This window comes from Rhinatrema bivittatum, chromosome 4 (assembly GCF_901001135.1).
Source record: "Rhinatrema bivittatum chromosome 4, aRhiBiv1.1, whole genome shotgun sequence".
In the NCBI taxonomy this organism is placed as follows: Eukaryota; Metazoa; Chordata; class Amphibia; order Gymnophiona; family Rhinatrematidae; genus Rhinatrema; species Rhinatrema bivittatum.
This window is the reverse complement of record NC_042618.1, coordinates 234,531,564-234,558,984: the sequence shown is the minus strand read 5'-3', so window position 1 is coordinate 234,558,984 and position 27,421 is coordinate 234,531,564. Positions and strand designations below refer to the sequence as shown.

General features: G+C 48.0%; 1 protein-coding gene across 9 annotated transcripts in view; it reads right to left on the bottom strand.

Moving 5' to 3' along the window:
- The window catches only part of RAD52 (RAD52 homolog, DNA repair protein), a 95,914-nt gene that overhangs the window by 25,537 nt on the left and 42,956 nt on the right, over positions 1–27,421 (bottom strand). For 7 of the 9 annotated variants that reach the window (XM_029599930.1, XM_029599923.1, XM_029599929.1 and 4 more), the window contains 5 exons: positions 27,229–27,347; positions 27,053–27,128; positions 11,890–12,107; positions 9,532–9,692; positions 5,699–5,791 (listed from right to left, as the gene is read on the bottom strand). In XM_029599930.1, the coding sequence (XP_029455790.1) occupies positions 5,699–5,791; positions 9,532–9,692; positions 11,890–12,107; positions 27,053–27,128; positions 27,229–27,347 (667 nt within the window). The remainder of the gene's footprint in view (positions 1–5,698; positions 5,792–9,531; positions 9,693–11,889; positions 12,108–27,052; positions 27,129–27,228; positions 27,348–27,421) is intronic. The other 2 variants (XM_029599924.1, XM_029599927.1) reach the window with 2 other exon arrangements.

The window sequence follows — 27,421 nt, the reverse complement described above, 5'->3', positions numbered from 1 at the left end:
CCAGGAAACTGTGATATACCCAAGCTCTCCTAATTAGGGTGGGACTGCGAGAGCCCCGCTTGGATGACACTGGCCCCGAAACTGGTGAGGTCTGAATCCTGGACATCCCAGTGTGTAGTGTCTGGCAAAAGGTGTGTAAAGAACTCCAGGTAGCTGCCCTGCAGATTTCCTGCAGGGAAACGAGCTGACACTCTTGCCCATGAAGCTGCTTGCGCTCTCGTAGAATGAGCCTTCAAGCCCTCCGGGACTGGGTGACCAGACCAGATATAAGCAGACGCTATTGACTCCTTTAACCAACGAGCAATAGTTGCTTTAGACGCAGACAGTCCCTTCTCCCCATGCCACAGAATGAAAAGGTGATCTGACAAACGGAACCCACTGGTAGCCTCAAGATAGAGCAAAGCAGCACGTCTGACATGTAGCTGTCTAAGTTGGCTCGCACGTAGACTTGTCAGCTCCGCAGCCGGAAGCTCCACCAATTGATTCACGTGAAAGGCAGAAACCACTTTCGGCAAAAAAGATGGGGAAGTTAGCAGTGATACTCCTGAATCTGAGATGCAGAGAAAAGGCTCCCTACAGGACAAGGCCTGGAGCTTTGAGACTCTCCTGGCTGAATAAATGGCCACCAAAAACATCACCATCGACGTGAGATCCTTTAAAGTAGCCTTCCTGAGCAGCTCAAAGGGGGCCCTCGCACAAACCCTGGAGAACCAGGTTTAGACTCCAGGAGGGGCATAGCCTGCGAGTCGGGGGACGCACATGCTTCACGCCCCAGAGAAAACGCACCACATCCAGATGAGTCGCCAGAGGAGCACCCTGAGTATGGCTCCGCAAACATCCTAGGGGGCCGATGCAATTACGTGCACTGAAAGCGGGCGCTGACATTTCAGCGCCCGCTTTTTTAACACATGCATGGTGCCCGCAAGGGGGGGGCGCCATGCAATATGGAAATTAGGGGGGGTCGCTTGTGCGACCGTAGCGCCTCCTTTCTAACACGACCCGCCACGGCTGCTGGTTATGAAGACCAACACCAGTAAACTCGGCCTCGGTTTTCATAACCTGCTTGTCTGCCAGTAATGAAAACAACCGCCGAGTTTATCAGGTTAAACAGTGCGCTCGGCTGAGCGCACTGTATTGCATCGGCCCATACGGCAGAGATCTGAGCCTTTAGCGTATTATAAGATAATCATTTGTCTAAGCCATTCTGCAGAAAGGAGAGAACTAGAGCCACCGAAGCCCTACGAGAATCCACCCCTTGAGGCTGACACCAGGCCTTGAAGACCTTCCACACACGTACATACGCCAGAGACGTGGAGGTTTTCCGGGCCTGCTACAGGGTGGAAATAGCCTCCGGATAACCTTTCTTCCTCAATTGCCGCCTCTCAAAAGCCAGGCCGCAAGACAAAAGCAATCCGCCTGATTGAAAAATATAGGTCCCTGACTAAGGAGAGTCATAGAGGGCCCTCCAAAGACAGATTCACAAGGTCCGCAAACCAAGGCTTCTGGGGCCCAGGTGAAGTTCTATCCTCCAAAGAATTTTTCCCACCAGCGGCCACGGGGGGGAACATGTAAAGGAGGACATTGTGTGGCCAAGGGACTACTAGGGCACAGACTCCCTCCGCACTGTAATCTCTTCTGCAACTGAAAAAGTGCGCCACCTTGGCATTTGTGAGAGTTGCCATCAAATCCACGTGTGATTCACCCCACCTGAGACAGATCAGGTGCATGGCAGCATCGGACATCTCCCACTCTCCTGGGTCTAGATGTTGACCGAGGAAGTCCACCTGCATGTTGGTCAATCCCACAATGTGAGACGCAGCCAACATCGCTAGATTCTGTTCCACCCAGGTCATCAGCTTCTCTGCTTCGAATGCTACAGGACGACTCTTGGTTCCTCCCTGCCGATTGATGTAGGCTACGGTCGTCGCATTGTCGGACAGGACTCTGACTGCCTGATTGCACAGGAGGGGGAGGAAGCTCTGCAGGGCAGCCAGATGGCCCTTGTCTCAAGATGATTGACCAGGATGCTTCCACTGGAGACTACCAGCCCTGAACTGACTGAGTCTGGCATACCGCTCCCCAGCCAGAGATCCTGGCATCTATTGTCACCACCATCCACTGGAGTATCTCCAGATTCACCCCATACTCCAAGTCGTCATAGGTGAGCCACCACGAAAGACTGGATCTGGCAACGCCAGTAAGCGGAAGCAGTAGATGGAATTGCTCTGACAGGACCAGTTCCAAGGTCGATGCCATGGAACCAAGAACCTGCAGGTAATCCTAGACCCGGGACACTGAGGCTTGCAAGAGACGTTGGACTTGGCAGCACAATTTGAGGATTCTGTCCTCAGAGGATCACCTTGCCCACACGGGTATCGAAACGCGCTCCCAAAAAAATTCAGGACCTGGGATGGGTTTAGATTGTTCTTGCAGAGGTTGACCACCCAGCCCAGAGACCTCAGAAGGTGGAGGACAACATCCACTGCCAGCGAGCATTGATTGGCTGACTTCACTCGGATGAGCAAATCGTCCAGATAGGGATGCACCAGAACACCTTCTTTCCGTAGGGCCGCCACCACCACAACTTTGGTGAAGGTCCGTGGAGCCGTGGCGAGGCCAAACGGTAGAGCGCAAAATTGAAAATGTTGTCCAAGAACCATAAACTTGAGGTACCTCTGATGATCCTTGCAAATCCAGATGTGGAGATAGGCTTCCGTCAGATTCAGTGACACCAGAAATTTGCTCTTCCGTACGGCTGCAATGACCGAGCGGAGAGTTTCCATCCTAAAACGTGGTACTTTGAGGGCCACGTTCACCTTCTTTAAGTCTAGGATGGGCCAAAAAGTTCCCTCCTTCTTTGGGACCATGAAGAAAATGAAGTAACGTCCCGTTCCGAGTTCTGATGGGGGAACCGGCACAATGGCCCCCAGGCTTTGGAGGCGCTCCAGGGTCTGACAAATGATGGCACTTTCTGGGGACCCATAAGGGGATTCAAGGAAGCTTTAGCCCCACTGGGCCCCTGCCCTGAACCATCATGGGCTGATCGATGCCCGCGGTAGGCCTGCGACCAAGACTGGAACCTCTCCAAGGCCTTCTTTGGCCTCCAAAATGAGAGTGAGCCAAGAAGAAAGCCTTCTGTTCCTTCGGCCTATCTTCAGGCAGCTTATGCACTTTATCACCCAGCTGCTTTATTAGTTGCTCCAAGTCCTCTCTAAAGAGCAGCCTGCCCTTAAAAGGAACAGCACCAAGCTGGGCTTTTGAGGATACGTCCGCAGCCTAGTTACGGAGCAACAAGAGCCTCCTGGCAGTGACTTCCGACACCATGGTCCACAACGAGGTGCAAAGGATGTCATACAAAGGGTCTGCGCCATAAGTGAAGGCAGCTTCCAGACGTTCCGCCTGCTTCGCCTCTTGGGGCTCCAAATCCTTAGCGCTGAGCAACTGCTGCACCCAGTGGAGGACCACCCTGAGCATGTAACTACTGCAGAAACCTCGAAAATTCTCTTGAGGTGACCTTCCAAGCTTGCGATCCTGGAGATCTTTTAAGCTGCTGCTCGGGCCACCAGGATGGGAGTCTGCTTTGTGACTGCCAAAATGGACGCGTCCACTTTCAGAACCTGCAACAGGTCCAAAAATGTCTTCCAGAAGAGGATAGAGTTTGCCCATGGCCCTGCCAACTTTGAGTCCAGTCTCTGGAGTATCCCACTCCCGAGCCATCATTTGCTACAACATGGAGTGAAGACGAAAAGTTTGAGCGGGGACCCGGAGCCCCGCTAAGACTAGATCCACATTATCCGGAATGGGGACCACAGGAGCTGCCACAATCCCAAACTCCTGCAGAACATGCGGGATTAGGGGGGCCAGCTCCTCCTGATGGAATAGGCGGACCACTTTAGGGTCGTCACCCTCAACTGTAGGGAGAACGCCAGGCTCACATCCGAGGTCCGGGCCATCAGAGGGTGGAGGAGGAGCCTCCTGACCTGCTCCTGATCGGACTTTCCTTCTCTACCTCCCAGGAAACTACGCCCCGCGGGAGAATGAATCGTCTGGATGTGCGTCACCGCCAGCGGATCCTCCTTCCTGGCTACCTTCCCAGGTGGGCCCCTCTTCTGAGCACCACTTGCTAAAAAAGCCTGGTGCATTAAAAGGATGAACTCAGGGGGAAAACCAGTCTGGCCCCCTGGAGACCCTCCCAGGGTACTGGGGCCCCCCTCAGAGTGCCCCCCCCCCGCACCTCATTAGGGCGAAAATCGGCAGGAGAAAGTGCCAGAGGAAAATCCCCTCCCCCTAAAGCTCTTGCCTCTGCTGCACGAAAAGTATCCCAAGATGGCCGCCGTTCCCACGCTGAAAGAGAACGGATCAACCTGCACCTCAGAGGTAGCAACAGCTCTACCAGAGCCAAGCTGCTGTGAAGAAACCAGCGCGGATGAGCTCAGGGAAGGCTCATTATTAGGGAGCCACCAAGTGCAGCAATTGGCCAAATCGCAGCCCGAAAAACACTCCCTGCAACACGAGCAACGGCTCGAGCGGGGCTTGCCACCGGAGGAGCCGCGTGAGTAAAGTCGAACCGGCCCCAGAAGAACAGAGAAAAGATGCCCGGCAAGACTCACTGCTGACTGGATGATCGCAGTCTTCCTGCTGCTAGCAAGCCCTGCTGCCCGCTCTGATAGCCTGCACTCTGTGCCTTTTTTTTTTTTCTTTTTCCAACTTCAGGTAGGCAGAATTATTAAAAGACAGCTTTTTTTTTTTTGGAGAAAGCAGAGGCTATGAAGAAGGTGGGGGTGTGTGAACTGGACCACCAGCTATCAACCCCTACACCCCAAGGATCTAAAGAGGGGGTTCCCAACCCCTGCTCGTCCCTTGCTTGCGACCAGGGAGGATGGTCTCACCAGGAGCTAACTACTCCCCGGGAGGCCGCTGCGACCTTAGGACTTCTGTTGTCCTTACCTTTGTCTTTTTTTTTTTTTAAGCTTGGGTCATAACCACAGGTTTTTCACCACCTTCATCTGCTGGAGACAGAGAAATACTGAGGAGCAGCAGGTGGAACACTGGATTAAGAGACGGCTGGAAAGGAGGTAAAATCCAGCTGTCTGGACTGATCTGGGTACGTAAGGGGACTGGAGATTCCAAAATCACTACTTCATTTAGGACAAAAAATACAAAACATAATTGCACAGATTATCATGGGTGCAGTCATCGAGACAGGATGACACCAGTTCTCAGACTCCCGTTGGACCCCAGAATCTTGGTGTGTTAAGTTTAAAGTCCTCATGCTCACCTACAAAGCAATCAGAGGAGACGCTCATTTATATGTGAAGCCTGCATTAACCGAGCATGAAACCATTAGATCAGTTAGATCTTCAAGGCAAGCCAGACTGTGTTCCCTATCTGAGAGAGAGTGCCATCTGTTCTGTTTTAGCCTTCAACCTATGTTATGACCTCCCCCCTTGAGATCTACACTGAACCGATTACCTAAGTTTTAGGAAAAATATTACGATTCTATTTATCCGAAAGACTTTTGAAATAATCTGTTGAGTCTATTTATTCTTTTCTAAATTATTTGGCTTAATGAAAGTGTTTAGGACTGGTGGGCTACAGATTCATTCAATAAATGTCAGTGTCTTGCTTTTTGTTCTTCGGAAGGCAAATGAACTGCAAGCTACATTTTCCTAGGATTAATTTTCTGTGTGGTGCTTACCTGGAAGAAGCTCTTCTTGGGCAACTGAATCTGAGTGGAGCATTGCTAGAGTTTTGGTGGTTGTATGAGACGCTCCTGTTCCATATAGTTTTACTAATAAGACATAAGCAAGAATGAGTTAACAGATTCTGAATGCTGATCATAGACAGCAATGATCGCAAAATACAGTCATTTAGGTTAAACAAAGATATCTGGGGACTTCCCCAGCCAGTCGGGTTTTCAGGATATCCACAATGAATATGCATGAGAGAAAATTTGCATGTTATGGAGGCAGTGTATGCAAATTTTCTCTCATGCATATTCATTGTGGATATCCTGAAAACCCGACTGGCTGGGGGGGTCCCCAGGACAGGGTTGAGAACCACTGCACTAGACAAAAGCGATTGGCCTGATCGAAAAATACTGGGCCCTGCCGAAGCAGGTGAGGCAGATGTCCGAGACGTAATGGACCGTCCAGCACTAGATTGATCAGATCCGCAAACCACGGCCTCCTTGGCCACTCTGGGGCTACCAGAATGACGTGTCCTGTGTGGGATTTGATCCTGCGCAAGATTTTCCCCACTAGTGGCCATGGAGGAAACACATATAGAAGAACGTGTGTGGGCCAAGGAAGAACCAAAGCATCTACGCCTTCGGAGCCGTGCTCCCTTCTGCGACTGAAGAAGCGCGCTGCTTTTGCATTGAGGCGAGTCGCCATCAAGTCTAATCTGGGGGTCCCCCACTTTCGGCTGATAAGCTGTAGTGCTTCGTTCGACAGTTCCCACTCTCCGGGATCTAGCTGTTGACGACTGAGAAAATCCGCTTGAACATTGTCGACCCCGGCTATGTGAGATGCCGCTATGCGAGACAGGTGTCGCTCCGCCCAATCCATCAATCGGCTTGCCTCGGAGGCCACCAGATGACTCTATGTGCCTCCTTGTCGGTTTATGTAAGCTACCGTGGTTGCATTGTTGGAGAGAATCCGAACTGCCTGGTGCTGAACCAGCGGAAGGAAGTGGCTGAGCGCCAAGCGAACCGGCCTGGTTTCCAAGCGATGGATGGACCATTTGGACTGTGGCAGTGTCCAGAGGCCCTGTGCAGACTGTGACTGACAAACCGCCCCTCAACTCATCAGGCTGGCATCCGTCGTCAGGATGATCCATTGAGGGGGCTCCAGGTCCACACCCTTGAGCAAATGATCCGGAATCAACCACCAGTCCAGGCTGGACCTGGCCAGCTCGAGGAGTGGTAATGGTATCTGAAACTCCTCCGATTTTGGATCCCAACGAGAAAGTAGTGCCATTTGCAAAGGACGCATATGAGCAAAAGCCCACGGAACTAGCTCCAGTGTGGATGTCATATAACCAAGAACCTGCAAATAATCCCACACCACGGGCAAAGGAAGAGCTAACAGACGACAAACCTGAGACATTAGTCACTCCATCCTCCCCTGTGGTAGAAAGACCTTGCCCAAGCTGGTGTCGTCGAAACGCGCCCCCAGAAATTCCAATCTCTGGGAGGGCACCAGCTGGCTCTTGGAGTAGTTGACAATCCAGCTGAAAGAATCCAGACGGTGCAACACGACTGTACTGCATCCTGGCAAAGTAGGCGTGATTTCGCTCATATGAGCCAATCGTCCAAGTAGGGGTGTACCAAAATGCCTTCCCTGCGAAGGCTCGCTGCTACCACCACCAGGACCTTGGTGAAGACCCTCGGTGCCGTCGCCAGTCCAAATGGCAGAGCACAGAACTGGTAATGTTTCCCTAGTATCATGAACCTGAGAAACTGCTGATGAAAGTCTCGAATCCCTATGTGGAGATACGCTTCTGTTAAGTCCAAAGAAGCCAAAAATTTGCCTTTGTGGATGGCTGCAAGGACTGATCTCAAAGTCTCCATCTGGAAGCGTGGAACACGCAATGTCCTGTTTACCTGCTTCAAGTCCAATATCGGACAAAAAGTGTCTTCCTTCTTGGGCACGATGAAGTAGATGGAATAACGACCGGTCCTCTGCTCGGCCGGGGGAACCGGAACAATGGCTCCCAGGGCTTGTAAACGATTCAGTGTTTGCAAGATCACTTGTTGCTTTGTCGACGAACCACTGGGAGAAATGAGGAACAGGTCACGGGCAGGGGACCAAAAGTACTCCGGGAATAGGCTAAAGGGCGATGCCCTGCCTGGGCTCCAATTCTTTTCCCTTTTTTTTTTTTTTTTAACAGAAAATTTGATCTACTCAGAGGATTCCCCATAATAAATCAAACCTGACACCAAAAGGATAGAGGAACCCTTCCCAATTTGAAGATGATCAGGACCGCAGGTCATGCACTCTCAATCTGCTGGAGTCAGAGAAATACTGAGGGACCGCAGGTGGCACACCAGGGTATATGGGAGGTGCCTTTTCAGTTTTTCTGACTCCATCTGCTGGAAAGGAGGCATAACCCAGCAGTCTGGACTGATCCTGGTACGTACAGGGAACCTGTTTCCAACAAAGGCCAAACCAGGCCACAAGAACCTGCCAATTACCCAAACACCAAGAAGCTGCCATGCTACTGATGCAATTAATAGCAGTGGCTATTCCCTAAGTAAACTTGATTAATAGCAGTTAATGGACTTCTCCTCCAAGAACTTATCCAAACCTTTTTTGAACCCAGCTACCCTAACTGCACTAACCACATCCTCTGGCAACAAATTCCAGAGCTTAACTGTGAGTTGAGTGAAAAAGAATTTTTCTCCGATTAGTCTTAAATGTGTTACTTGCTAACTTCATGGAATGCCCCCTAGTCCTTCTATTATCCGAAAGTGTAAAGAACAGATTCACATCTACTCGTTCAAGACCTCTCATGATCTTAAAGATCTCTATCATATCCCCCCCTCAGCCGTCTCTTCTCCAAGCTGAACAGGCCTAACCTCTTCAGCCTTTCCTTATAGGGGAGCTGTTCCATCCCCTTTAACCTTGTGTCTCTTCTGATGGACCTCTGGGACAGTCTCAATCTACTCCTGATCTACTGCTTAACCAGTTTTCCATTATAATCTCCCCCCCAACCCTCTTCAACAGTACCTAATAAAAAAAAAAAAAAAAGAGTAATACATAACCAAATGATGTGTAATTGAGGAGCACACGGTACAGTCTTCAAGGGCGACCATACATAACATCACATCCTACCCTTTAACTCCCAGGAGCAAAGAAACAAGTTACCAGACTCCAAAAGATCACTTTTTCATATTTCTCTCTAACCCTGGCTGAGAGAAGTTCCATTTCATACCAATTGCAAACATCTGCTGACCACTCTCCTGCTGAGGGTGGCTCTATCTGCTCCCATCACCTGAGAGGGACTCTCCACCCAACAATCACATAACCACTTGGAAATGTTCTCTCTCACTTTTCCGGTCCAAAAAAAAAATAAATAAAAATATAGAGTAAATACTCTTGAATCATTTGGTAATTCCAAACCACTCATATTCAAAATCTGTATCACCACTTTCTCCCAAAAAGTACTAATTACAGGATATTGGTTTTTATCCGACATGATTCTGTTTTATATTTCTAAATCAGAAAAATACAGTTGACAACATGCAGGTTCTTTACAAAGACTCAGCTTTTCCTTGTAGTGAAAAGGATCTAAATGTGTGACGTTTCAAAACCCCTGGATTGCCAGTTCTTACGGGCTATTTTCTTGTTTCACTGTTGTACAGCTGACTCGAACAATGTACCTTGATCTTCCTGTATAGGTAGGGGATAGGATTTGGGGGGATTTTGGCATGAAATATTTTACTACAATGATACTTAGCCTTGCACCCATGCATTCATCACCCAAATCTTCTTCTGTTTGGGTTAGCTCTCCGGACCTGTTTCATACCTAGATCATGCTGGTCACCAGCTGGGGTCACATCCACATCTAGTCTTTGCTGCTGCTGCGCTGCCCTGAACTGCTGCTGCAGCTGTTTCTGACGTTGTTTTCGCTGATAGGCTACATCTAGCTCCAGCTGATGGCCTGCGCCTTCCGCCAACTCCCTTCTTCTAGGAGTAAGAAAGGCAAGAGGAGGAAGACAAGGAGAGAAAGAAAAAAAAAAAGAGTTAAAGTTATTTATTTAGAACTTTTCTATATCGACGTTCAAGTGAATATCACATCAGTTTACAATAACTTTAGGAAATAAGAAATTACATGTTAAGAGAGGGGGTTAAGAAAGGGAACTAGAACTGAGGGGAGAAAGGGTTGGAGTAGCAAAATCAGGTGCATGCGAAGTATGGTAACAAAATAGAATGTTAACACTTGTTTACGCTAAAATAATTATTTACAATATTTACGGTATACACAGTCTGCAGGGGAGGAGAAGGCCTGAGAGAAGAGCCAAGTTTTAAGGTTTTTTTTTTTAAAGGTTTGGGTACAGTGTTCTTGGTGTAGGTATGGGGGCATAGAATTTCAAAGGGTTGGTCCAGCAATGGACAGGGCCCGTTCTTTAGTGGCTATGTGTTAGGTAAGTTTGGAGGGAGGAGTGTAGAGGGTTCCTTTGTAAGCCGTTCTCGTGGGTCTGTTAGATGAGAGATAGTGTACGGAGTTATCCAGCCATTGGATGTTTTGGTTATGAAGGGTTTTGTGGATGATGGTGAGACTCTTGTGGAGAATTGTAAAGCATATTGTAAAGCATATTGGAAGCCAGTGGAGGTCCTTGAGTATGAGGGTCATGTGATCTCTTCTGCGTGCCGCGTTTTGGAGCATTTGGAGTGGTTTGATTGAGGTGGCTGGGAGGCCTAGGAGGAGGGTGTTGCAGTAATTGATTTTGGTGAAGAGTAAGGCTTGGAGGACTGTGTGGAAGTCATAGGGGTGGAGAAGGGGTCTTAATTTTTTTAGTATGTGGAGTTTGTAGAGACCGTCTTTAGTGGTGTGGTTAATGAATTTTTTGAGGTTAAGATGGTTGTCTAAAGTTACTCCTAGGTCTCTGACGTATTGAACCTTCAATACAGGTGAGTCGGGTTGTGGACGGTTATGGTGGTTTGGTGAGATGATGAAGAGTTCCGTTTTGGAGGTATTGAGGGCAAGGTTGAGGTTAGTGAGGAGAGGCAGTTATCCCAGATCTTTAGGGATTTTGGGATGGATTCAGTAACTGGGATGACGATTTGGACATCATCCACGTAGATAAACTGGGCAAGGCCTAGGTCAGCGAGCAATTGGCAAAGGGGGAGGAGGTAGATATTGAATAGTGTGGGGGAGAGGGAGGAGCCTTGGGGAACTCCTCGTGTAAGGTTAATGGGGTTAGATTCACTGTTTCCAATGCTAACCTTATAGATTCTGTTGTGGAGGTAGGATTTAAACCAGTTCCAGGCGGTTCCTGTAATGCTGATTTCTGAGAGTCTATCTAGTAGGATATTGTGGTTGATGGTGTCGAATGCTGATGAGATGTCAAGAAGAGCAAGGACAAAAGATTGGCCTTTGTCTAATCCTTTAAGGAGGGTGTCTGAGTGAAATAAGTAATGATTTGACTGGCAGGATGAAATCAAGGTATGTGGATCGGTGTTTTTGGTAATGCTGCTGAGCTAATGACTATTCTTCCCAATCTTCCAACATTAAAAAAAAAAAAGCCATCCATGGAACCCAACAACCACAGTATTCAGAGTATCTTCCTGTTCATCATCAAATCCCCCAAAGCAAGTAAAAAAAACAAAACAAAAAACAAGCGAGAGCAAAACATATGAGAAGCTCCAAGGGAATCTATGTGATGGGGAACACAAAGTCAACATCTACTCGCTGGAAGACATGTTGCCTCACTGTTTGGCACTCATCCAAGAGTTCTGATGAATCCATAGCCGCAAAGTGCAGGAAGAAATGCCTGGAGTGGAGGAGAAGCCTACTGGTTAGAGCAGTAGGATGTGAATCTTACGCAAGTCACTTCACCCTCCATTGCCTCAGGTATAATCTTACGGCATCATTTACTAAGCATTTTACCCATAGACACAGAATGAAAGAAAAGCCTTACTAAACCAGGTCCTTAGATTGTAAGCTCTCTGGGGACAGGGAAATCCACTTTGAAGTGGTTAACCAGTCATGAAAGGCAGAATTAAAAAAAAAAAGTGCAGTTTACTTGTTCATAGAGGGGTACTGCATGAATGAAGAAGAGTATAAGGAAGTTCATCTCTAACCCACACCCCAGAAACCTGACTATGAAAAGAGAGGAGGGGGGGGGGGGGTCAAAGCACAGACAAGATAAGGTGTCCTCACCTAGAGGCATCTTCTTGCTCAGGTTTGTTTTGTGATGTCTGTTGCTTCTGCGCTCTGGAAGCTGATGAATCCAGTTTTGCTTGCTGCTGAAGCTCAGATTCCGATGGAGCTCGAACCTTGCAGTTCTGTTCCTGTACTAAGCTGTAGTACCTTGCATTCTCTACTGAAGGATCAAAGTCCTCCCTTTTCACCAGTGTTAAGTCAAGCTCTGGAGGCAACTAATAAAGGAAATAAAACCACAGCAGCTGAACCAAAAATATTCTATAGAACACCAGTGCCTGAAACAAACATCTGAAACTAAAACAGCCTGACTGGGACAAGTACAAAAAGAAAAGTGGCCCCCAATGGGAAGAACGCCGCTAAAACATCAGAAGAAAAACTTACAGCATCATGTGCACTGTGAAGGATTCCACGCTGGATCACTTAAAAAGGAAAATTGGTTCTTGCCTGCTAATTTTTGTTTCTGTAGTATCACAGATCAGTCCACACTCCTGGGTTTTGTACCCCTGCCAGCAGATGGAGACAAAGTTTTATTGAAATTGCTATATAACAGTGTGCCACCTCAGTATGGAACCTTATCCAAGCCAAGATGCCAAAACTAAAATGGAGAAATTACTTACCTGATAATTTCATTTCCTTAGTGTAGACAGATGGACTCAGGACCAATGAGTTATGCTCCTCAGCCAGCAGATGGAATCAGATTTTAAAGCTGACATCACCCTACAAACACCCCTGCAATGACCTCAGCCCTCCAGTATTCTCTTCAAAAGCCACTGTGGACATACTACTAAAGAAAAAAAATATGATTAAAAACAGATAACTAACTGTATTCAACCAATTATAAACACTGAACTCCAGTAAGAATATAAGTGCCCTGATCTAGGGACTGGATGAAGACTTACCTGTAATCTCTTGGAATAAATATCCACTCCACGGGTGAATCCTGGACACAGTTCTTGGGCAGCCAAGGATGGGATGCTGAGTCCATCTGTCTACACTAAGGAAAACAAAATTATCAGGTAATTTCTCCATTTCCTAGTGTGTAGCCAAATGGACTCAGGACCAATGGGATGCAGAAAAGCTACTCCCGATCGGGGCGTAAGTCTGCCCGCAGTCCGGTTAACACTGCCCTTGCAAAGGCTACATCCTCCTGGGCCTGAACGTCCAGGCGATAGAACCTGGAGGTGGTGTGCAAGGAGGAGCACGATGCCACTTGGCAGATATCTATGGGAGACAGCAGTCCAGCTTCCGTCCATGAGACTGCCTGAGCCCTAGTGGAATGAGCTTTAACCTGAGAAGGTTAATAGCTTTCCTGCCTCCACATAGGCTCCCATGACCAACTCCTTAATCCAGCGAGCTATGGTAACCCGTGAAGCTGGTTCGCCCTACTTCCTTCCACCGTGAAGGACAAACAGGTGGTCAAGTCTTTCGGACCTGTTCCGAAATTTCCAGATACCGCACCAAATTTAAATACTGACAGTCAAATGATGGAGGAGGCAGTATTCTTCCGCATCCTTGTGCCTATCTAGGGATGGCAACATAAAGGACTGATTCAAGTGCCTGTAACTAAAAACTCACCTGAGCTAAAAAATTCTAACATCCCTATCAATTAAAAAGCAGAATGAAAATACAAACAAAAAACAAACTTTGAAATGTTTGTGTGCAAATGCCAGAAGGCTAAGAAGAAAGATGGAGAATTAGAATGTATAGCAGTGAATGATGACAGACTTAATTGGCATCTCAGAGACATGGTGGAAGGAGGATAACCAATGGGACAGTGCTATACCGGGGTACAAACTATATTGCAATGACAGAGAGGAGCACCCAGGAGGCGGTGTGGTGCTTTATGTTTGGGATGGCATAGAGTCCAACAGGATAAACATCCTGCACGAGACTAAATGCACAATTAAATCTTTATGGGTAGAAATCCCTTGTGTGTTGGAGAAGACTATAGTGATAGGAGTATACTACCGTCCACCTGGTCAAGATGGTGAGATGGACAGTGAAATGCTAAGAGAAATTAGGGAAGCTAACCAAATTGGTAGTGTGGTAATAATGGGAGACTTCAATTACACCAATATTGACTGGGTAAATGTATCATCGGGACAAGCTAGAGAGATAAAGTTCCTGGATGGAATAAATGATAACTTTATGGAGCAATTGGTTCAGGAACCGACGAGAGAGGGAGCAATTTTAGATCTAATTCTCAGTGGGGAACAAGATTTGGTGAGAGGCAACGGTGGTGGAGCTGCTTGGCAATAGTGATCATAATATGATCAAATTTGATTTAATGACTGGAAGGGGACAGTAAGCAAATCCACGGCTCTTGTGCTAAACTTTCAAAAGGGAAACTTTGATAAAATGAGAAAAAGAGTTAGAAAAAAACTGAAAGGAGCAGGTACAAAAGTAAAAATTGTGCAAGAGGCGTAGTCTTGTTAAAAAATACCACCCTAGAAGCACAATCCAGATGTATTCCACACATTAAGAAAGGTGGAAAGAAGGCAAAACGATTACCGGCATTGGTTAAAAGGGGAGGGGAAAGAAGCTATTTTAGCCAAAAGATCTTCATTCAAAAATTGGAAGGATCCAACAGAAGAAAATAGGATAATGCATAAACGTTGGCAAGTTAAATGTAAGACATTGATAAGACAGGCTAAGAAAGAATTTGAAAAGAAGTTGGCTGTAGAGGCAAAAACTCACAGTAAAAACTTTTTAAAATATATCCGAAGCAGAAAGCTTGAGAGGGAGTCAGTTGGACTGTTAGATGATTGAGGGGTTAAAGGGGCACTTAGAGAAGATAAGGCCATCGCGGAAAGGTTAAATGATTTCTTTTCTTCAGTGTTTACTGAAGAGGATGTTGGGGAGGTACTCGTACTGGAGAAGGTTTTCATGGGTAATGATTCAGATGGACTGAACCAAATCACGGTGAACCTAGAAGATGTGGTAGACCTGATTTACTACTCTTAAGTTTGTCAATCACCTGAACCGGAAGGTATATACCCCAGAGTTCTGAAGGAACTAAAAAATGAAATTTCAGACCTTAGTAAAAATGTGTAACCTGCCATTAAAATCATCCATTGTACCTGAAGACTGGAGGTTAGCTAATGTAACTCCCATATTTAAAATGGGCTCCAGGAGCGATCCGGGAAACTACAGACCAGTTAGCCTGACTTCAGTGCCAGGAAAAATAGTGGAAAGTATTCTAAACATCAAAATCACAGAACATATAGAAAGACATGCTTTAATGGAACAAAGTCAGCATGGCTTTACCCAAGGCAAGTCTTGCCTCACAAATCTGCTTCACTTTTTTGAAAGAGTTGATAAAGGTGAACCTGTAGATGTAGTGTACTTGGATTTTCAGAAGGCATTTGACAAAGTTCTTCATGAGAGGCTTCTAGGAAAAATAGAAAGTCATGGAATAGGTGGCGATGTCCTTTTGTGGATTACAAACTGGCTAAAAGACAGGAAACAGAGAGTAGGATTAAATGGACAATTTTCTCAGTGGAAGGGAGTGGGCAGTGGCGTGCTTCAGGGATCTGTATTGGGACCCTTACTTTTCAATATATTTATAAATGATCTGGAAAGAAATACGACAAGTGAGGTAATCAAATTTGCAGATGATACAAAATTGTTCAGAGTAGTTAAATCACAAGCAGATTGTGATAAATTGCAGAAGACCTTGTGAGGCTGGAAAATTGGGCATCAAAATGGCAGATGAAATTTAATGTGGACAAGTGCAAGGTGATGCATATAGGGAAAAATAACCCATGCTATAGTTACACAATGTTAGGTTCCATATTAGGTGCTACTATCCAAGAAAGATCTAGGCGTCAAAGTGGATAACACATTGAAATAGTCGGTTCAGTGTGCTGCGGCAGTCAAAAAAGGAAACAGAAGGTTGGGAATTATTAGAAAGGGAATGGTGAATAAAACGGAAAATGTCATAATGCCTCTGTATCGCTCCATGGTAAGACCGCACCTTGAATACTGTCTACAATTCTGGTCGCCGCATCTCAAAAAAAGATATAATTGCGATGGAAAAGGTACAGAGAAGGGCAACCAAAATGATAAAGGGAATGGAACAGCTCCCCTATGAGGAAAGACTAAAGAGGTCAGGACTTTTCAGCTTGGAGAAGAGACGGCTGAGGGAGGATATGATAGAGGTGTTTAAAATCATGAGAGGTCTAGAATGGGTAGATGTGAATTGGTTTTTTACTCTATCGGATAATAGAAAGACTAGGGGGCACTCCATGAAGTTAGCATGTGGCACATTTAAAACCAGTCGGAGAAAGTTCTTTTTCACTCAACACACAATTAAACTCTGGAATTTGTTGCCAGAAGATGTGGATAGTGCAGTTAGTATAGCTGTGTTTAAAAAAGGATTGGATAGGTTCTTGGAGGAGAAGTCCATTACCTGCTATTAATTAAGTTGACTTAGATAACCACCGCTATTACTAGCAAAAGTAACATGGAATAGACTTAGTTTTTGGGTACTTGCCAGGTTCTTATGGCATGGATTAGCCACTGTTGGAAACAGGATGCTGGGCTTGATGGACCCTTGGTCTGTTCCAGTATGGCATGTTCTTATGTTCTTAAATTAAACTCTGAGACTACCTTGGGCAAGGATGGAATGGAACGAAGCTGTAATGCTGCTAGAGTCATCTGGAGGAACAGTTCCCAACACGATGCCTGCAATTCAGAGATGCAACATGCCGAGCATATAGCCACCAGGAACATCATTTTCAAGGTTAATAAATGCAAGGAAAGACCTTGCAGCGGCCGAAAGGAGGACCCTGCCAAAAATTCCAATACTAGTTTAAGATTCCACAAGGGAACCAGCCACAGTAGAGGTGGCCGAAGGAGCTTCACCCCTTTCAGAAAATGGGCCACGTCCGGATGAGTTGACAGGGAGATTACGTTCACTTTGCCCCTGAAATAGGAGAGCGCCACTATCTGCACCTTCAATGAGTTAAGGGTCAAACCTTTATTCAAGCCGTCCTGCAAAAATTCCAGAATTAGTGGGACTTTGACCGCCCGAGGGGGGACACAGTGTTCCTCGCCCCAGGCCTCAAATACTCTCCAGACCCGCACATATGTTAGGGACACGGATTAAGATGGCAATTACTGCCGCACAATATCCTTGCTTCATCAGGTGAGCCCTTTCAAGGGCCAGATCGTACGACAGAATTGAGTCGCATCCTCATGACGGACCAGTCCCTGCTGTATCAGGTCCCTGTGCAGGGGGAGGCACATGGGAGTCTCCACCAGGAGTCTCCGCATGTCCGCATAACTTGGACGCCTGCTCCAATCTGGAGCTATTAGGATTAATCCCCTGTGGTACTCCATTCTGTGAATGATCCTGCCCAGCTGGGGCCATGGAGGGAAGGCATATAGCAACTCTTCTACTGGCCAGGTCCGAACAAGAGCAGCGATCCCCAGGGACCACTGATATCTTCTGCGACTGAAGAATTGGGGAACCTTCGCATTGAGAGATGCGGCCAGCAGCTTGATGGACGGGAGACTCCAGCGATCTACTATCAGTTGAAAGGCTTTGGCCGATAATGTCCACTCTCTTGGATCTAGACTCTCCCTGCAAAAAGACTGCTCTGACATCTTTTCCTGTGATGTGGGAGGCTGAGATCTGTAGATTTATTTCTGCCCATTCCATAAGGCGATCTATCTCCTGTGACTGTTGCTGGCTCTTGGTTCCACCCTGGTGGTTGATGTAGGCTACCATCGTTGCGTCGTCCAACATTACGCAGAGCGCTTGACTCTGGAGTGTGTCTGAATTGTAGACACGCCAAATCTAACTACCCTGGCTTCCAGGCGGCTGATGTTCCAGGTGGTCTCTTCCTCAGTCCAACATCCCTGTGCCGACAGTTCCTGACCGTGAGCTCCCCAGCTCTGGAGACTCACGTCTGTTATAAGAACTAGCCAGTTCGGGGAGGACAGGAGCACATGCCTCTCAGATGAGCTTCCTGCAGCCACCACTGGAGCAGAGACCATACTCCCATCAGTAAGTGGAGGCAAATCGAATAGTCTTGAGGCTGCGGGTTCCAGGTGACAGCAGTGAACGTTGAAGTGGTCGCATGTGTGCCCTCGCCCATAGCACTACTTCCAGGGTTGCCGCCATCAAACTGAGAACTTTGAGAGAGCTCCACCCTGTCCAGTATATCGTGCTCATCAACTGACGCATTTGGAACATCAAGTTCCTTATCCGCATGGTCAGAAGGAAGACCTTACCCTGCTTGGTGTCGAACCAGACTCTCAGATATTCCAAGGACTTGGAAGGCTTGAGACTGCTCTAGTCCAAGTTTACTACCCAACCGAGTTCCTGAACAATGAGGTCACCCTGTTGGTCACCCAGAGACAATCTTCCACGGACTTGGCCTGGATCAAACAGTCGTCCAAGTACGGGTGCACCAGGATGCCCTCTTCTCAACGCTGTTGCTACGACCATCATAATCTTGGAAAATGTTCTGGGGCGATGGCTAGACCAAAGGGCAATGCTCGGGACTGATACTGGCACCCCAACACTGCAAAGCGTAGAAAGTGTTGGTGTTCCATTTGGATGGGAATATGAAGGGAAGCCTCTGACAGATCCAAGGAGGTCAGAAATTCCTCCGACTGCACTGCCATTATTACAGATCATAAGGTTTCTATGCGAAAATGACTGCTAACCCTCTTGGATCCAGGATGGAAAGAAAGGAGCCCTCCTTCTTGGGTACAACAAAATAAATGGAATATCGCACCATACTTTCTTTGGACGTGGGCACTGAAACCACAACCCTCAGCCTGAGAAGCCTATGAAGCGTGAACTCCACTGCCTGCTTCTTCTGTGGGGAGTAGCAAGGAGACATGAACATGTCCCAAGGAATACTGCAAAATTCCATCGCATAGGAAATGTTAGTGTTCTTGACTGATTGGAATATGTAAGTAGGCTTCTGATAGGTCCAGGGAGGTTAAGAACTCTCCCAATTGTACATCCATTATCACGGAACGTAAGGTTTCCATGCAGAAATGATTCACTCATAGATGTCGGTTGACACTTGAGGTCCAGGATGGGGCAAAAAGAAACTTCCTTTTGGGTACGTTGAAATAGATGGAACAACGCCCCATATTTTCCTGGGGCACAGGTACTGGAATTATAGCCCTCATCCTGAGAAGCCTCAACAGGGTAGACTCCACTGCCTGCTTCTTGTGCTGAGTGTGGCAAGGAGACATCATGAATATGTCCTGGGAAGTGCTGCAAAATACCAGCACATATCCTTCTTGAATGACATCCAGCACCCATTTGTCTGAAGTGATCTCGACCCACAGCTGGTAGGGGGGGTCGACTGTCCCTCTTCTATTTCCTCATTCAGAGGGTGGGTCGGCAAAATTTCATTGGGGGGTTCAGTATGAACCTGAACCAGAGCCTGCCCCTCTCTTGGGCTGTCGACTACAAAAGGACAGACCTCCCAAAGGGCCAAGACTTCTGAAATGTTGAGTTTCTGTAGGGGCAAAAATTTTGGGAGCCCCTGGATTGGCCTCTCATAGGCGAGGAGCATTGTAACTGCTTTCTTTTATTTTCCAGTAGCCGGGGAACTGGGGATTCACCCAATTTACTGGCCAGCTTTTCTAATTCGCTTCCAAAAAGGAGTGATCTTTTAAAGGGCATCTTTGTAAGATTGGAGGTTGAGTCTGCTGACCAATTCTGCAGCCATAGTTGTCTTCTGGCCACCACCTTCAAGGCTATTCCTCTGGCTGAAGTACGGATTAGATCCGAGCCTGTGTCTGCTAAAAAGGAGGCGGCGGGTTCTATAACAGTTCTGGAATTCACCCCCCCGAGTCATCCACTTTCTGAGAGAGGAGAAGGTACGCAAGAGCTACCAGGGTACAACAAGAAGCATTTTGTAAGGTCATTGCTACTGCGTAAAAGGCCTGTTTAAGGATGGACTCCATCCAACTATCATGCGCATCCTTTAAGGCCACTCCTCCCTCCACTGGGATAGTTGTTCACTTAGAGATGGCACAGACAGCACATCCACTTTAGGGAAACGCAAACGCTCTCTTACAGCCAGATCCAGTGGGTATAGAGTTTCTAACATTCATCACCATTTAAAACTTGCTTCCAGGGCATCCCATTCCAGGTCAATCAACTCCTAGATGGCTTCCAGTACTGGAAATTAGCAAGAGGCTTTCCGTAGGGAGATCAAAATGGGATTCTTCTTTGGTTCAGTCATAGAATCAGTCCCAGGGACTCCCAGTGTCTTCTGGATCTGGGAAACCAAGGCCGGCAATTCGTCTCTATGAAACAACCGCAACATGTTTCGATTTGGTTCCAACCTAGGGGGAATTTCCCCTTCTTCCAAGTGGTCCGGATCGTCCTCTTCGTCTCAGCCATCTGGGTCCCAACCAGAGATGCCCTTGGTAAGGCGAGGTATGCCTCGAGGTCTGATGATAGGATTGGGAGAGGGAGGGTTTACCAGCTGAGCTTCCGTCCAGACAGGAGCAAGCGAGGTAGTAGAATGCGCCTATCGAAGGCTTGTAGACCCTGGAAAAATTCTACCCAAGAAAATGCAGCAGAGTCCATGCCTAGCCCAGGAGGTACTGAGGTAGGTGCTGCTGAATTTCCTTCTTCCAAGGATGACCCAGTCAAGGGAGTATTCAGATCCGGGGTACTTCCAGTTAAGGCTGTGGCTAACCCATCCTCTGAATGCGAGGAGCCAGGCTTAGCAAAGTCCAGGGAGGCCAACTCTCCATGGGCTTCCGCACAGTGCTGACATAAGTTAGAATCCAGGTCAGACTGTGAAGCCCTAATATGTCAAGCAGTGCAGGGAGAAAGGCGCTTATGTTTCTTAGCTGCTGGTGGTAACTGTGTGTTCTCTTGGCTCGAGCTTAAAATGTTATGTGCACAGATGTCGTGCGCCTATGCGCCCGGTTTTTCTCATCTCCTGCGCTTACCAGGTTGAGCGCGTAGGTATTAGTCCCAACGTTATGCATGTGGCGAGTGCGCAGATCCGATGCACTGCGCGCACAGACATCTTGTGCACAAAAAAGCTTGCACAAGATGGCGCCACCGTGGCCTACCATGCGGTGTGCCGACCAAGCCCAAAGCAGAGTCTAGCCCCTAAGGGGGGGGGGGGGGGGCTGCTCAACCCGCTTGGAAGCCCACTTCCCCTTACCCCAACAGGATTGGGAACAACGTCAGTATGGCATGCAGAGCACAGAGACCGGAGGAAGTCTTACCGAAACCTCTCTAATTGTCTCTGACCAGGAGGCAGATTTTTTTTTTTTAAACTTACCTAGGCTCAGCGCTTACCAGCTGAGTACAGAAACGGTCTCCGGCTGCAGGGGAGAGGGCTTTGGCAGTCATTACTGCACTCGGCTTCCCTGCTCCCGCTGCCTTTCAGCTGCACAAGCAGCAAGTCCACACCGGGAACCTGCTATGGGACCAAAGCACTTCTCTGAGGGATCTCGGAAATCGCCTTAGGAATTCTCAACTGGGGGAGGGACCTCTAGGAGAGTGGGGCTCGATTTTTCTTCAATTTAAACATAGAATTTTTCCTTCCAAAAAGTACAGCAATCCCCATAGGAAGAGGTATGTCCACCATCTGCTGGAGACAGAGAATACTGGAGGACTGAGGTCACTGCAGGGGTGTATGTAGGATGAAGTCAGCTTTGAAATCTGACTCAGTCTCAATCTGCTGGGAGGGGAGCATAACCCATTGATCCTGAGTCCATCTAGCTACACGCTAGGAAACAATTTTAACAGCCCACGCTAATCTCCAAGAACAAGAGGGTGGTGATGCTGTAATATGCTAAGAACAAACCTCAGTAAAGTAAAAACAGCTCAGTGATCTGCTAACAACTCTGCAGTAACTATGAAAACGAACATATGATTCTCCACCTTATACCATGGGCAGGTATCTGGATTTATCTGTGGTACGACAGGATCAAAAATTAGCAAGTAAAATTCAATTTTCCTTTCCCTGTACATACCCAGATCAGTCCAGACTCCTGGGATGTATCTAAGCCCACTAAACTGGGTGGGACCTAGAGAGTCCCGCTCGCAGAATACTCTCCCCAAAACCGGCCTCAGTTGGAGCTCCGACATTCAACTAATGTCTGGCGAAAATGTGCAATGACTTCCAAGTTGCTGTCCTGCAAATCTCTTGCGACACCTGCTGGGCCTCAGCCCAAGAGGCTGCCTGCAAACACATCTAATGAGCCTTCAAAACTTCAGGCACTGACTGACCCCCTAGAAGTATATGCTGAACCGATCGCCTGCTTGAGACAACGCACAATGTTGAGATTACTTACCTGATAATCTCTTTTTCCTTAGTGTAGACAGATGGACTCAGAACTAATGGGTATAGTATTTATTTATTTATTTAAAAGTTTTTATATACCACACAATGGATAAATATATATCCGTCTAGGCGGTTTACAAGTGGTCAAAGCACATACATAATTTAAAAACAGAAACACAAACAAATTTTAAAACAAAAAGTTTTAAAATGAAAATTATTGCAGATGAAAAGCTTGAGTAAATAAATGAGTTTTCAGTAATTTTTTGAATTCTCTACGGTTAGAAGTCAATCGGATACAGTCTGGTAAAGCTCGTGCTAGCAGTTGGAGACGGATCTGACGTCAGCATGGGTATATATACCCCCACAGGAAGCGAAGCAACTCAGTAATCTTCCTTGCAAAAGCTGTTATGGATGTACTGACGATCAATGAAATTAGTGAAACAGGATTCCCCTGACCGATTGATAGGAGCTGGAGACCACCAGCATTCACAACCGGAAGGTGTCGACACCTGGCAAAGTGGACGCTCTTATGTAAGAAAATGACATGGCCTACCTTGAATCGGTGAACCCCAAGTATACTGGCAGCCTGGGCGGGATGCTGAGTCCATCTGTCTACACTAAGGAAAAGGAGATTATCAGGTAAGTAATCTCAACATTTCCTGGCGTGTAGCCAGATGGACTCAGAACGAATGGGATGTACAAAAGCTTTACTCCCAGCCCGGGTGGGAGGCTGCCTGAGGACCGTGTAGGACTGCCCTCGCAAATGCTGTGTCCTCCCTGGCCTGGGCATCCAGAATGTAGAACCTGGAAAAGGTATGGAGGGAGGACCATGTCGCCGCTTTACATATTTCTGCAGGCGACGGCATCCTGGATTCTGCCCAAGAAGCTGCTTGTGCTCTGGTAGAATGAGCCTTGACATGTAGAGGCGGTGACTTCCCGGCCTCTACGTAAGCTGCTCTGATAACTTCTTTAATCCAGCGGGCGATGGTGGGCCGAGAGTCCGCTTCACCTTGTTTCTTTCCGCTGTGTAGGACGAACAGATGGTCCGTCTTTCGTACGTCTTGTGTCAATTCCAGATATCTGGGCAGCAATCTGTCAATGTCGAGATGGCTTACTAAACGCCCTTCTTCTGATTTCTTCAAACCCGCCGTAGTAGGCAAGGATATGGTTTGGTTGAGGTGAAATTGTGAGACCACTTTAGGAAGAAAGGAGGGAACCGTGCGAAGATGGATAGCCTCTGGAGTGATTCTGAGAAAGGGATCACGGCAGGACAGCGCTTGTAGCTCTGAGATGCGGCGTGCGGAACACACTGCCAGCAGAAACACCATCTTCAAAGTTAGCGAACGGAGAGACAGGCCCCAAAGGGGTCTGAAGGTGGATCCCACGAGGAAATCCAAAACTAGGTTGAGGTTCCACAGAGGCACTGGCCACTTGAGTGGCGGACGAATGTGCTTGACTCCTTTCAGGAAGCGAGAAACATCTGGATGCTTGGCAATGGTCTTGCCATCCCTCCTGGGACCGTAGCAAGACAGCGCAGCCACCTGAACCTTGATGGAGCTTAGGGAGGGACCCTTCTGAAGCCCATCCTGTAGAAAATCCAGAACAATAGGAATTGTGGTCGCATGTGGATTGGCGTCGTTGAGTATCACACCAGTCTTCAAATATTCTCCAAATCCTTACGTAGGTGAGGGATGTGGAAAACTTGCGAGCTCGGAGGAGTGTATCTATCACGGGCTCAGAGTAACCTCTTTTCTTCAGTCTAGCCCTCTCAATGGCCAGACCGTAAGAGAGAATTGAGCCGGATCCTCGTGGAGGATGGGACCTTGACGAAGCAGGTCCCTGAGAGGAGGCAGGGGAAGGGGCTCCCCTGCCAGTAGTCTTCTCATGTCCGCGTACCAGGGTCTTCTTGGCCAGTCTGGTGCCACTAGAAGAACTAGGCCCCGGTGCTTTTGAATTTTGTGGATGATGGCGCCCAGCAGAGGCCACGGAGGAAAGGCATATAGCAGAGTCCCTGGAGACCACGGCTGAACCAGGGCGTCGATCCCTTGTGAGAACAGATCTCGCTTGCGGCTGAAGTATCTGGGTACTTGCGCATTGGACCTGTCCGCTAATAAGTCCATGTCCGGAATCCCCCTGGTGATCCACAATCATCTGGAAGGCTGTGGGTGACAGCTGCCATTCCCCCGGATTTAGGCGTTCTCTGCTGAGGAAGTCTGCCGAGGTGTTGTCCTTCCCGGCAATGTGGACGGCGGAGATGTCCTGAAGATTCGCCTCTGCCCAAGCCATCAGCGGGGCTATCTCTAGAGATACCTGTCGGCTTCTGGTTCCGCCCTGACGGTTGATGTATGCCACCGTGGTGGCGTTGTCGGACATCACTCTGACTGCTCGATTCCGCAGTCTGTGAGCAAACTGTAGGCAGGCTAACCGGACTGCTCGTGCCTCTAGACGGTTGATGTTCCACCCTGATTCTTCCCTGTTCCACCGCCCTTGTGCGGTGAGTTCTTCGCAGTGTGCTCCCCAGCCGCTCAGGCTGGCATCTGTGGTGAGCAGAGTCCACGTGGGGGAGGACATCTTCGACCCCCTGCTCGTGTGGTTGGACTGCAACCACCACCGTAACTGGGTCCTGCCGGACTGTAGGTGGCACCATTCTATTTATAGGCAGAACGTTGTTATGGTAACTGCTCTGTCTCCATCTGCTAGAGGGGGGCCAAACCCAGGAGTCTGGACTGATCCGGGTACATACAGGGAACTCCAAACTCTCCTCCTGCAGGGGATATAGCTTCCCAAGTTCTTGATCTTAAGTAAGGGAAAGGCACTCGCAGGGGCCCCTCAGCCCATCCAGGAACGGATTCACCTCCGTGCTATCCAACTCCTCCTGAGTCACTTTAACCCCCAATTCCTCCAAGACCCAGGGAATAAGAGGGCATTGTTCCACCTTCTTAAATAAAACTGACAACTCTAGGATCATCCCCCTCCAATCTTTCATCCGGATCTCGGTCGGCATTAGCTACATCTGGGTCCACACCCGGTGCCACAGTCACGTCAGCATCTGGTGGTCCAAAGGGACATCCTGCGGATCATCCATGGAGTTCCTCCCATCCCTGGGGTGCACATCCAATTCCACCCGACAGTCCCAGACAATGCAATAGGTTCCCGGACCCACCTGCGGCCCTCTTAGGTTTCTTTGGTGTGGCTAGGGGAGGGCCTGCCTCCTCGCTCACTTCCTCTTCACCCCCTTGCTTGCCATGAAGACTTTATGCATCAAGAAGATGTTTCGGCGAAAATCCCTCAGGGCCATCCATCCCCTGCTCGAGGCTGTCTGAGTCCCACCCTCAGAGTCCCCCTGAACCACAGGAGAAAACGGGGAGGGGAATCTCTGGGTTCTCTAGTTAAAAAGGACTCCTGCCTGCAGCCCATCCCGGACCCAGCCGCCTCGGCCACTGACATCGATGTCCATGCACCCCCCCCCCCCAAAGGACGGGAAATCCGCTTCCCCTGGTGCGCCTCCGGAGAGGAACCCTCCTCTCCCGAAGTGCACCCAGGATAGAGGGAGCAAAAATTCATGCGTGCAGACTCTAGCCCACACACTTCTCTGCACGGCTTGGGTGCCATACCACGTGCTCCTGCACCAATGGCCGCCCTGCGGCCTGCAAACACCGCCGGCCTCAACTGCTGCTTTGGCGCATGTTTTTTGTTTTAACCATGCGGCACCATTTCTCACGGCACGGAAAAATCAGCTGGGTACAGCCGTGGAAAAAAGACTGCTGTTCTCCAGCCTCAGCACAGACCAGAGACTCGTGGGAAAACAAACGTGGCCGCACCAACTGCTGCCACACCTCCTCTGCTACACTCCTGGCTGTTAATGCCCCAGGACACACCTTCTGTCTGCAGAGGCCTGCAGCCCTCGTTGCCTCATGGCCGCACCTTCCCCCCCCCCCCAGCAACCAGCTGCTTGCCTTTCTGCTCCTTTTTTTTTTTTCACTTTAAAATCACAGATATAAAGGCAAAGATCACACAGGGGGTACACTTCCCTGATTCCAGGGCCTTGCAGACAGAGGCCTCTGAAGGAACCAGTCCCCTGGCTTTCAGGGCCCACAGCATGATGCGGGCGATCACAAGGCAGGGGTTTCTGGACGCCCAGCTCAACCTGAGGGATGGTCCACCAAGGAGCCTAACACCTCAGAGAGCTTCCTCCAAAATTCTCCTACTGCAATTTTTCTCTTTCTTTCTTAATCTCAGACTGCAGGGTTGCACCTTTACCATCTACTGGAGTCAGAGAAATACTGAGGGGACCTGCTGGTGGTACTCTTATGTAGCAGTGCCTCAAAATTTTGTTTGACCGACTCCATCTGCTGGTGAGGAGGCAAAACCCACTTTGTCTGGACTGATCTGGGTATGTTCAGGGAGCTAGATCTTTTGCCTGTTTACTTTGATATTTGTTACATATTTGGTTGCACACCATGTTTCTGTAACAAGGAATTCTTGTGTTTATTTGAAATGCATGAAAAGAGAAAATAAAAATATGTTCAAGTGATAAATAGTATTACTTTTTGAATACTGTCCAGTACACAGTGAAAGGCTTTCTTTGAAGTTTTCTAGATTGAAGCTGCTGGACCAGAGGGCACTGCAGATTTTTCTCACACTTGTAAAAAAAAAAAAAAAAAAAAAAAAGTAGCAATGACCTTTAACTAATACCCACAGCCCCCAGTAGGTTTTCAAGGACTAAGGAGTTGCTGTAAATCTATTGGTGGCTGCATGACAGTTTTGAATTTATAAATAATTATTTTTTAAACTCCTATTTGTGTAAGTGTAAATTAAAATTGTGGAATCCAAGCCCTGTGCAGTGCATGAGGTACTATGCCACTCACCTGGCGAGGAAGTTTATTCAATGATCGGAGGTAATCTTTGTCAAGGATGCAGTTTCCAAGTACATTCCCAAAGGATCTAAGGAGGGAAAAATGCCAAGAGAATGGTTTTAGCTTTTTACAATTCTCTGAGTTAGGCAGCAAGCTCCCTAAAGTTACAGAAACCGAATCACCCTCACTTGAGTGCTCTTTTTAGTCCATCTGTCACGGCCTCCTTTCGAGCTTTCTCTAAGGATAATGCCTTAGACTTCAGACCTTCGCTCACGCCATATCCCAGGTCTTCATGATATGAGCCATCCTGCAAGGTGAGAAGAACATGGACAAAATAACAGGTGGCAATCGCAGAGCTGGCAGGGCTACCGTCTGGGTCCT